Source organism: Podarcis pityusensis, assembly GCF_964106645.2.
Source record: "Podarcis pityusensis genome assembly, chromosome: 3".
Taxonomy (NCBI): domain Eukaryota; kingdom Metazoa; phylum Chordata; class Lepidosauria; order Squamata; family Lacertidae; genus Podarcis; species Podarcis pityusensis.
The window spans coordinates 36,944,640-36,956,961 of record NC_138026.1 but is presented as its reverse complement, the minus strand read 5'-3'; the positions used below and the strand labels follow the sequence as shown (position 1 = coordinate 36,956,961).

The following is a 12,322-nucleotide window of genomic DNA, read 5'->3' as shown; positions in this document are numbered from 1 at the left end:
ATGATGATGGGACTTGCGTCCAAAACATTTGGCAGGGACCAGCTGGGAAAGGATGCCACAGTTAAAAAAAGTCATGTGCCTACACCTGACATACTTCAGTATTACATTTCTACACCACTTCTATCTTCCGAAGATCTCAAGGTGGTATACATGGTTCTCTCTCCCCCCCCCCCCCCCGTTTCATCCACACAACAATCCTGTGAGGTAGGGTAGACTAAGAGATGGTGACTGGCCCAAGGTCACCCAGTAAATTTCATGGCTGAATGGGGATTCAAACCCTGTTCTCCCAGGTCCTAGTCCAACACTCTAACCATTACGCCACAATGGCTTATACAGTGGTACCTCGGGTTACAGACACTTCAGGTTACAGACTCCGCTAACCCAGAAATAGTACCTCGGGTTAAGAACTTTGCTTCAGGATGAGAACAGAAATCATGCAGCAATGGCGCGGCAGCAGCGGGAGGCCCCATTAGCTAAAGTGGTGTTTCAGGTTAAGAACAGTTTCAGGTTAAGAACAGACCTCCAGAACAAATTAAGTTCTTAACCCGAGGTACCACTGTATAATGGAAAGACAAGCAGCAGGGCTTTTAAGCTGAACAAACCACACAAACTGAGTCATGGAGGAATATTCTCTTCAATATTGTCTAAGGAATAAACGCCAAATTGCTTCACAGATGTCTATGTACTGGCCATTACCTGTCTGTTTATCCTTCAAAGCTGTTTTACACATCTCAATACGAGCAGAATGATAAGGGACATAACGATCTTGTAGAGATCCTACTAATACTATGTTTTTGAAATACTGCAGACCTGGGGGAAGACAAAAAAGAAAAGAAAAGGTAAATCTAAAGCAATATACAGTATAACTAACACATACAGTTTTCATTCCAAAATGTATGTAAAGTAGCACTGAGCTTCCTGGGGGGTACAACATAAAACAGGTGTTGCATGTAAATGAACTTTCTTCTACTTGAGATTCCAAGCTTTCTATCAGTGCCATAAATTACTGCATTAAAAGGACTGGTATCACACCTCATTATTAGAAGACATAGGCAAACTTTAGAACACCTGCTTTAATTGAAAATCAGTGATTGCATAGGTACAAGAAAAAAGCATTTTTATGGTCATGACTATCCAAGTTGTTTCAAGTTATCACACTAATGTATAATTCAAAGTACATTACTAATTAAAAGCAACAAAATATTCTTAAAGGTTTTGATATTGCTTACCTGCCTTTTTACTAAGTTTGTACAAGAAAGTTTGCCGGGGGTCTGAATGATCTCGACAGGTCAACTGCAATAAAGACCCTGACTTTTTCCACTTCTGCATGAACCAGAGACCTGTATATTTATATACAGTACATGTGAGTATATACAGCAGAATCATAACAATATTTACTCAAATACTTAATGTGATATGTTACTGGTAACCTAGCCCCCAATTTATGTTCATTCCATACATCATCACAAGGATGTTCTATGCATTTCACAATTCACATCCTTTTAATGTGTTATCAGTGTACACAGCAGTCCACTGGAAGAATTAGCTGACAGGTGTTAAAGGAATTTCATAAACAGAAACATACATACAAAAATTCCTGCATTGGACCTGCAGGATTATTTTGGTTCCCTTATATATCTCAAAATATTCAGTTCGTTGACCTTAGGGTTGTTTATTGTTCAACACTTCTAAAAATATTTTAGAATATTTATAATGTGAGGCATATCTATAGGAGAATTTACTATGCAGGGTTTAAAATGGAAAATGCAAATATTCACACTTCTGATCATTTAGAGAAAGGAGTGTGTGTGTATATATATGCACAACCCTTCTCATATTCATGAGAAGACCTGTTTTAAGAAAAGAAAGCAAGGAGCCTTATATCTACCCTTTCCATCAATATAAAGAAGGGAAGGCCATCTATCATTGTTTAATCCTGGCTGCTGTATCTAGATACAGATTCTCTACCCATATACGCTGAACAGTCTTGCTTATGTAGAGTTGGCATTTCAATTACAGAAAGGAAATTTTGATTGGCATATCAGAACACTAATTTATTAACATTTCATTTTTGGACTGAAATAGTTCTCTGGGCTAAAGAACTCCAGTTAAGAAATTTAATTTCTGAAATTAACAATGCCTGCTTATCTAGTAAGATTCTTGGTCTTATACCCTGTAGATCACTATTGAACGCCAACTGCTAAATTTATACCAAGAGCTTAAATTTAAAACTTCTTTGAAAATTATCTGCCAAGCTCTTTTTTAAAATCCCAAACATCCAGGTGTTTGTAGAAGATGCATTTCACTCTGTCTTCCCCATTCATTTCCGAGAGAGAGAGAGAGAGAGAGAGAGAGAGAGAGAGGCAAGCATAACATATGTATTCACACAAACATCCATTGAACTTTCAACATGAAACAAATTTACTATTTTACCTGTATTAACAAGAGCACTGCTGTTGTAGAGTGTACCAAGATGTGGTCCAGACAGAGACAGGAAGGTGTAAAGTTTGCTGAGGTAAAATCTAAACCTAGGTCTTGTGAGCACTGAACGGATTATTAGGTTACCCAACGAATGCCCAATAAAACTGTAGAAGACAGGAAGTGGGGGGGGGGGGAGAGGGTGATTTATTTATTTTTTAAGTTTGCAAATGAAAACTGGTGCAAACAATGACCTATAAACAGCAACAAATAATACACATTTCCTGCAGATGCCTCTAAATCGGTGGTAAGGAGAATCCAGCCTGCAGGCCTTATTAAGCCCATCTCCCCTTTGGGTTCTCAAGGCCATTTTGGCTAAGCCAGCATGTGAAGGCAGGTAAAATTACAGATGCAAACAGCATTGAAATCTGGCCGCATTCCTTTGTAGCTGCAATACAGAGGAATCTTAAGATGAACAGTTAAGATGGGTCGCCATAACTTTATTATATCTCATGAATATATAAATACACACACACACACACACACTAATAACATAAGACAGCAAAAACACATACATATAATAAATACTTGCATTATAATTGCTATACTTAATATTTTACCGCATAGAAAAACTATTATATTCATCCACATTTATGCTATACTTATTTGTCATAAATTCAGTAAGAGGATTCAATTTATCCTGAATTTATCTTTCTTGTCTTCCTTCTCTCAATCTGATCAATTCCACTAGCTTGTTCATTGTGGCTACCTTCCCAGTTTTTGTAAACAATTTTTTCACTGCTGGTAGTGTCACCTATTTTTCAATTTCTGTGCGACAACCATTCGAGCAGGCTACTATTACTATCTTAACTCTTTGTGGTTTATTTGTGGATCTAAATACCTTAACAAAATTATTAGGGGGTCCAATGACAAAGCGTAAAATGTTATTAATGATACTATCTTTATAACCTCTCTCCAGAAGATTTTAATTATTCAACAGGTCCACCAGATATGTTCCGTATCTGCCTTTAAGCGTTTGTGTCTCAAACACTTTTGGTCACTGAAATTTTTACTCATTCCGTGTGGAGTCATATACCATTGATATAGCAGTTTGTAATGATTTCCTTGGATGTTAACACAAACAGACTGTGTTGGTTCCTAAGCAAAATGTTTTCCTTATTCTTGTTCAGAATTTCATCTATTATTGTTACCCATTCCCTCATAAATTTGTACCCAGATTTCAAAGTACTCAGAACCCTTTTCAGCTTTCCCTTGTTGTGATTTCTCCCCTGAAAACTTGAGAGTTAATACAGTGAGGTTAGGAAATAATGTAATTTGCCTCTATCGATCTAAGAAGTAAACGCCTGTACTGTACTATTATTAGCTATCAGGGCTAATAGCCACTTGCAGATGGGACATAAAACAATGATTTTGACATGTACCCTCACATTTTAAGCAAGGGTGCTCTTGTTTAGGGTCCCAGCCATACCATTGCTCATGATTTCCATTCCATGCCCAGACCTGAGTTTTTGGTTTATTTTCTGATACTTAATATTACATGATGATGGCTGAGCGTGTTCTCATTTTGTTGTTGTTTTTCCTCCTCTTAATTTTTTTTTAAAAATATTTTGCACTTCTGCAAACCTCTTGATTCCCTCAAGCATGTTGATACCTCTCTTTTATTTCTCAGTGGCCCCATTTTGGCTCCATTTCTGTCAGGACTCAAAACTTGAATTTGATATTAAAGAGAGTGAGAGACCTATTTTCAATGAATTTCTCTCAATTCTTTTTTTTTAAAAAAGATTAGACGCCTATTTCATGCAATAGTGAATTTCAGTATTTTGAGGTGCAATTCTGTCTCCTGAACCCACTATCACAAACTTCCTTAAGTGACTCCATTGGTCGAAGGACCAGGACATTTCCCTCAAATTTCCATCACCTCTTGTAACAACAGAACTCTACTACATATCTCACTTAATCCTAAACCCCTTGACAAAGATTGAAGTACAATAAGCTTTTTCTTTGAAGGATAGGTGCTCCAATACTTCTATTTATTTTAGTTGCCCCTTTTTCAGCAGTATTATCCTTTTTGACATGTGACTAGAACTCTCTCAGTATGCCATCACCATAAATTTATATAATGGCATTATGGTATTATATGGCCCGGGTTTCACTGACTCACTTCAGTACTTATTTTAGGACGTTGCCATCTAAATCTCCCAGAGCTGCTGCAGCTAGTTTCCTGCTTTTGGTGCATTTTAAAACAATGGCTCAGATCCTGAGTTGCCTTTCTGCACTGGAGCAGATTTTTTCAGTTAGAGTTCTGCTCATGGAAACGAGCAATCACAGCTTTCCAATTTATAAAAGAGATATGTGCATGAATGTAACAGTATACGTTCTGATTCTTAAATTTATGTACAAAAAACTGTAATACGTGAATCAAGTGTGAGGAGATATAGCTTAGTAGTTTCTTCAAAATGTGTGCTTCCCTTAAAACCCAAGATCATGGCTACAAGTTGCAGTTGGCTCTTCCGGAAAAACTAATAAAACACAAAATGGATCAGTTACCTGATTTTTGAAATTGTTAGGCTGTAAATTTGAATGTATTGTATTATTTCATCCAGAAGGCGATCTGTCATTGAATCAAAATCAGCAAATGTGTCATTCTGTGGGGGGAAAGTTCAGTGTTCTAAATGAAGTCATTTCGCGATAAAACAAATTCTTAGTCATTTGCTCTGACATCACAGATAAGAACTATCAAAGATAATAAAGAGTAATCCCATGAAAGAAATATTTTTTTTTGGAGGGGAGCTACTTTTTGTACAAAGGATAGTTTTCTCACAGAGGATAGTTTGCTTTAAATGTCTCAAAACAGCCACGTTTTATATACAAAGGCAAAACTATACTATACTATTTCCTTAAGAGGCTTTGTTTTCAAGACTAAGGCAAAATATCTTAGAAGTATGACTATGTGCAACAGAAAAAGAAAGCATTATAAAATAAAATTCCAAATTCTACAGCAGGCTTCCTCAACCTTGTTTTTGGCCTACTACTCCCATGATCCCTAGCTAGCAGGACCAGTGGTCAGGGATGATGGGAACTGTAGTCTCAAAACATCTGGAGGGTCGAGGTTGAGGAAGCCTGTTCTACAGCTTTTAACAGCAAAACCACTAAAGCACAATGAAATTTTCATTTATTAGCATACAGTGAGAGAACTCTAGCAGATCACCACTCTTCTGTGAAGAGTAAAAACAGAGTTATTTCTATGGTACAATCTTATGCATGCCTACTCATAAGTAAGTCCCACTGAGTTAATTGAGATGGACTCAAAGGTACAGGATTGTAGCGGCAGCTGCAAGGTTAACTTTGCAACCTACGAAGAGATTAGTAATTAGAGATAAATCAGTCTATATGAACTAACCATAGAGTGTTGAATTAGAAATAATAACAATAAATCTTTTCAGCACTTGCAAATACCTGATTTCTTTCAGACATCAGAAAATCTATACGGCTTCCAGGAAGGCCAAGTTCAATGTAAGTCTTTACTAGTCTTAAGTCTGCACTATTACCTAAAATAAAGAAGTGAAGATCAGGTGTTTGAAATGCCTACTTTCAAAAAATGTTAAGTTAAAATGCTTATGCGTAACATTGTACAAGTGCCAATTGTATTCTTCTGGTTTGAGACCTGCACTAAAATCAAAGATCTGCTAACTGCAATATAAACATTGTTTTTGCTTCCAAATATAGAATATAGTGGGAAGCAGGTTTCATGGGTTATATTAGAATAATGGCTCAACTGATTACTTTCAATCTTGGCAGTGTGAGGATGGTCCATGCCAAATTTGGGTTAAAAAGGGTAAGAAATGGATTGTTTTGAATGAGTTAAAAGTTAAAAGTGGAGAGATTCCACCATGTTAACAAGTTCTGTGCATTTTTCTTCCATTGACTGTACTGGGTTGTTTTTCCAGAAAGATTCTGCCATTTGTACTGAATGTTTCAGGAAATCTGCTGCTTGTTTTAGGTTAACAGGAATGCCTAGTACAGTTGTACCTTGGTTTACAAACTTAATCTGTTCCGGACGTCCCTTCTTAAACCAAAGCATTCTTAAACCAAGGCGTGCTTTCCCATAGCAGCGGGGGACTCAATTTACACTCAACAAGAAGTGGAACATGTTCTGCTTCCAAGGCAAAGTTCACAAACCAAAACACCTACTTCCAGGTTTGCCGCATTCTTAATCCAAGTTGTTCATAAACTAAGCTGTTCTTAAACCAAGGTACCACTGTATGTGCTTTTACCCTTGAGTTGTGCAATATACTTTTAGTTTTTATATAAAAAAAGTCAACAGTTTCTGACCAGTCTTAGCCCCTGGGAGTTTAGAACCTTCTTGTTACTAGACAAGATCCTCACAGACCAGTGTTTACATTTCAAATATGTCACGACGTTAGAAGTTAGGTGTAAATGAGATTGAAAGAAGGAATGACAGGAGATAAGTCAAAACTGTTTGAAAAGCATTTTTGGGTCATGGTGATATCTTTAAGGTGCACAGCAGCTGGATTTCTGATGGGCAGCTTTTGAAGGCACAGGACAGCTTTCAGGAAAAAGGAGGGACATTTAGGAGCAACTGTGAGACTATGCTTTATTTGCTAAATTTCCTTCCTCCCCCGCCCCATTGTAACTTTTAAAGGTTAAGCTTGCCAATTCACTTAAAACCCTCACCTTTAACAAGCATACCATGTGCAGAAATCAGATGGTGTGATTGTGGGGCCTGAGAAACAAGATGACCCCTGCTTATGTTAACTAACCATTTGTTACAGGTAGAGAAGCAGCAAAAGCCAGAAAAGTTGACAACTCCATTAGGCACCAGAGCCTGGTTCTAAACTTATTCCATTTAAAATATTAAGTCACTTAATAGGCATATTAAATTGCATGTGAAATCATTCTTGTGTGATTTCTTATTAATAAGTGCATTCCTTCCTTTTTCCCATTGCATTTCTCATTTTCAATTATGCCTGATCAGAGAGTTGTAGGAAAAGCCTTCTCAAAATGTTATCAAATTCAATTAAGAAAAAATCTTTTAGTTTTAACATGCTGTGCTAAATGCTTTCCATGCGGTCGCACTGAGTGCAGGGGGAGCTACAATAATGTTGTAGAATGGTGTGTGGGAGATGTGGGAAAGCAAATTTTAGCATTACATAGGGCACCACTGAAACGTGAGAGCCCAAAGACTGCCACTGATAGCCTGTGGCATAAAGGGGATTTTTAAAAAATAACTTTTAAAAGCATGTTTTCATTATTCCTAAATGTACAAATCACCTAGGTTTAATGGTATCTTGCAACAGTGGCCTTCACAAAGATTTGTTAAGAACATAGTTCTCTTGACACCGGGCCTACAAAGCTATAAATACTACCTGCTGAGGCCAGGAGATACAGGTAGTATACCTATGCTTAAATAAACCTGCTTTTCTTCAGTATTATTTAAAGCAGGGGTAGCCAATGTGGTACCCCTCCAGATGTGGTGGACTACAACTCCCATCATCCCTGACCATTGGTTATATAGGATGATGCGAGCTGTAGCCCAAAACAGCTGGCATCACATTGGCTACTTCTGGTTTAGTGCAAATTCTCAATCTAAACCAAAACTTTATCGGAAACCTAAAGTATTTTCTAATCCATTATCAGCTGCTAGAACATACCATCTAGGCCATGCACACAAACTATGAGATGAATGCCATCATCTGAACTTTCCTCCTCTTCTGTGCTGAAATAAGGTACTGAAGATGCCAGTCTGGGAACATCACTATACATAAATCCAGGGAGCTGAAGCAGTTTCAGTTCCTCTTTAGCATGAAGGAATCTAAAACAAGCAGATTTTATTTAACTCAGTTTGGTAAATGCAAGTACATTACATTCATTTGATTTGTTTAACTTGCCGTTCATCTATATTTAAAATTATAGCCCACTGCAAATCCAGTATCTCTGATCAGAAAGCCTTGAGAGTATGTGCTCACCAAATTACTTAAGGCCAACACATTCCCCACCCAAAATATGGCTTTTGCAATATAGCTACAGCCTAGCCCTTTGCAAGGTACTGCAATCCCATTTGCTATGCTGAAAAATCAATTAGTTACAACACCATACCACTCGCAGCAGTTCACAGCATTAGTGACAGATAATTCCTCGTGGCAAAAATGCTTTAAAAAGGTGATAATCTCCATACCACCTTCAATTTGAATCCTCTAGCTGCCGTTTCTATTCCAGAAGCAGCACAGGCAAGATCTCTGTCACATTCAGCAAAGATCAATATCTACACAAGGCTGCAGACCTTTGCATAACCATCTTGGTTTGCAGCGTTTCATGTGACCATGTTGTATTGGCATTGTGCTATGCTGTGACAACTATTTCACTTGCAAAATAACCCAGGAGATTGAGACTGTAATAAGCTGCTTAGAATTCAAAAGTCATTCCTGATGCTCCACTTCATGTCTTATTTAGCAATCAGGATGCAATTCATGACCAAAAGCAACACCCAGCAAACCATCTCTGCAGAAATGGACCCCATACTGAAAACGCTGAAGCTGGGGGCCAAACTAGTTCTGAAGGTTATAACATGGTTTGGCACTGCACAGTTGGGTTTTAGCAAGAAAAAAAAAAACAGCCAGCACCAGGGAAGCTGGATTGCATCTGTGTCATGGCAAGATGGGGACTTTAACCTTTTGCCCCTACAATGGTCCCAACCAGAATTGGACCACCCCCTGCACTTGCTATTGGTATTAGTGGGGATCTTCCTCCCATACGAAGTTGCAAGCTGCGGTGTGTATCTGTAGTGTGCTGCAATAATAATAATAATAATAATAATAATAATAATTTATTATTTATACTCCACCCATCTGGCTGGGTTTCCCCAGCCACTCTGGGCGGCTTCCAACAAAACACTAAAATACAACAACCTACTAAACCTATTAAACATTAAAAGCTTCCCTAAAAAGGGCTGCCTTCAGATGTCTTCTAAGAGCTCTTTTTAAAATTTCGTGATGAAACAAAGGTCAAGAACATATCTAAGGTGGATTATACTTTCATTCTAGCAGCAAGTCCGCTCAATTCAACTCTGTTCAAAATAATCTTCCTCACCCTTCACAGGTGGATCACAGTCCTGGTCATTATGCACATACGTCAAAACTTTCATATATTTTAATGTGGAAATAACCTGGAATTCTAGGTGTAGCAAAATGAAGAAAACTAGCAAACAACAACCAAACCCAAAAAATAAAATGCAAATGAAGTTTGTATATTTTCCTTTTAAACTGGGTTTTAAAAACAATTGTTTTAAACCATAGCACTTACGCTAGCTTTTGTGGCTTGGGAGAATACTCATACCAGGAGACAGAAGCAGCTGTACTGCAGGACATGCTGCAGGGTTGATTGAGAACGGCATTCGATTTGTCTTTCGAAGACCATAACACACCACACGGATAGCCTTTCAATGCAGTGGGAGCAGCCAAACTACCTGGAGCACACAGTGGAGCCACGTCTGTTGCCTCCTCAAAAAAATCACTATTCAATATTTCTGTTATAAAAGGTCCCACAAATGCTAGGTCAAGATCCTCCTCAGCATCATTTGTGGCTCCATACAAATTACTATCATCTGCTTCCTCAAAATAACCATTTTCAACCATGTCTTGATCTTGCTCCTCCTCTTCCTCCTCCTCTTCTGTTGAATTGGAACAGATTGTTCCCCTTTGAGGGCTAACTGTACTGCTATTGTCAGCAGAATGTATTTTGGAAATATCTGTACTGCTTTGATTGCCAAAGTAGTTTTCCACAAGTCCTTGCTTCAGCATATCATTACCTCCTTCTGAGGATACGATGTTCGTGCTTGTGAGATTTTCATCTTTTGCAGCTGACAACTGATCAGACAGTTGTTTTTGCTCCAAAGAATCACTACATTTTCTTTCACTTGGTTGCTTCACGCTGCCCTCTGGATAACTAGACACTGAACCTGAAACAACACAGGACTTGCCCAGATAAACAACTCCTGAAGGAATTTCACTTGTTTTTTCCACACTGTGCAAGTTTTTATCAAGTCTTTGAGAATCATTACAAATTGCACCAATATTCAGTTGCAGGTTGTGAGAGTTCACATCCTCAGATGTACTTTCATCAAGTTGTAGTGGACATTTTTTATCTGAGGATGAGGAAGGCAGAAATGTCGCTTCGTTGCCTGAATACCCTACATACTGCTGTGGCAAAACCTTTGTTTCTTCACTGTCATCACATGTTGTCAACTCAACTGCTCCCAGGTCTAAAACAGTTTTGCTATCACTTAACTGGCATTCAGGTACATCGGATATCTTTGAGTTTTCATCAGGGGACAGATCATCATCAGAAGGCAGAGAGTTTATTGATGTCAGGGAGGACTGTATTTCACTAACAGCACTCGTACTTTCAGTGCAATGACTCTCTACTGGGTTTTTAATATTATTATCTGGTTTAAGCAATAGTTGAGGAAATATTCTTTCATTGTTGCATGCACTTTGCCCTTGAGGAGTTTCAAGAGCCACATCCGTACTTGGGTGCATTGCAAAAGAACTAGGTTCACTTTCTACACCAGAATCCGAAAACCTAGATGATGCATAGGTAATACTAACATCAGGCAACTTAAGTACGTCTCCACCTAAAACGGCAACAGAAGTTTCTTTTGTAGATTGAATGGGCAGGTTGGTGCCAACCCTTGTGAAGGAATCCTCAGTATGCTGGAAGTTTGTTTCTTGTGCAACTTCCTTTTCAAGCTGTGGTTCTTCTGATTTAGGTTTTCTTTCGCATTCTGAACTTTCAAAGGTGGGCTCCTGCAAATTCTCTCTACGTGAGCCTTCTGTCTGTAATCCAATACGAACAAAAACTTTATCTCCTCCACAAATATTCCTACAATATGGTTTTACTTCTATTTTTGTAACACCCGGTGAACCAAAAGAGTCTTCAACAGTACTTCTGGGGGTCAAGCTGCTGCCCCCATGAGTACCCCCAATGCCTGCTTGGAGGGTATCAGATTTACCCAAAAGAATTGAATTTGCACAATGAGAGATGATAGAACTGGGGTGGCTTTCCTCATTCCCTTCCAGTTTGGCAGTTCTTTGTTCAGTTCTACATGGTAAACTTCTAAACTCTTTCTGGCTGATTTGCCTCATTAAGTTCTTCGCATCGGAAGCATGGCCACCAACTGCAGAATCCAGCCCTTCTTTCTGGTCCAATGAAGGCATACCTTCAAAGCACTTTGAGATGTCCTCAGGTACTGCACTTTTCAAGCATTTGTAGCCTACGAGGACTACAGAGTCCTTAGAGTTTTGTTTTACTAATTTTTTGGGATTTTCAGGTTTCATTGTTTTCATCAATTTAGTAACCTTAACTTTGGATTTGTTTGCCTCTTGACATTGCACTTTTGCAGACTTTGTGAACTGTTTTTCACTTTCTGAGTGCCAAGCATGGGAGGCAACTGAAGGTCTGTTTTTCAAATCCGGGCTAGCCATAAAACTTTCTTCAGAATCTGGTTTATCTGGCTTCTTGGAGTCAGACTTCTGATGAGCTGTCAGCCAGGGTACATCCATCTCTTATTTAAAATAAAAAAGCAAGACAATGTAACTTATTATACACCTGAAACTTTTACTAATTTGCAGTTTATAGATTTAAAATATGAGTAAGTGAAGAATGTGTTTCAAGAGCATTCATTTATCTCTAGATAAATAGGAAACCACATTATATTGAATCAGACCATTATTGTCTACACTGACTGGTAGTGCAGGGATTTCCCAGCTCTACCTGCAGGTACCAGGGACTGACCCTGGGAACTTTTGCATATAAAACATGTGCTATACTACTAAGCTATGGCCACTCTCCAGACTCTCATCAACCA

The 12,322-nt window shown here is 38.4% G+C and overlaps 1 protein-coding gene across 5 annotated transcripts in view; it reads right to left on the bottom strand.

Annotated features, from left to right (window-relative positions):
• Positions 1 to 12,322, bottom strand: part of FAM135A (family with sequence similarity 135 member A) — a 55,573-nt gene that overhangs the window by 2,669 nt on the left and 40,582 nt on the right. For all 5 annotated transcript variants that reach the window (XM_080997954.1, XM_080997953.1, XM_080997955.1 and 2 more), the window contains 7 exons: positions 9,760 to 12,019; positions 8,112 to 8,272; positions 5,896 to 5,987; positions 4,987 to 5,084; positions 2,434 to 2,585; positions 1,230 to 1,340; positions 697 to 810 (listed from right to left, as the gene is read on the bottom strand). In XM_080997954.1, the coding sequence (XP_080854080.1) occupies positions 697 to 810; positions 1,230 to 1,340; positions 2,434 to 2,585; positions 4,987 to 5,084; positions 5,896 to 5,987; positions 8,112 to 8,272; positions 9,760 to 12,019 (2,988 nt within the window). The remainder of the gene's footprint in view (positions 1 to 696; positions 811 to 1,229; positions 1,341 to 2,433; positions 2,586 to 4,986; positions 5,085 to 5,895; positions 5,988 to 8,111; positions 8,273 to 9,759; positions 12,020 to 12,322) is intronic.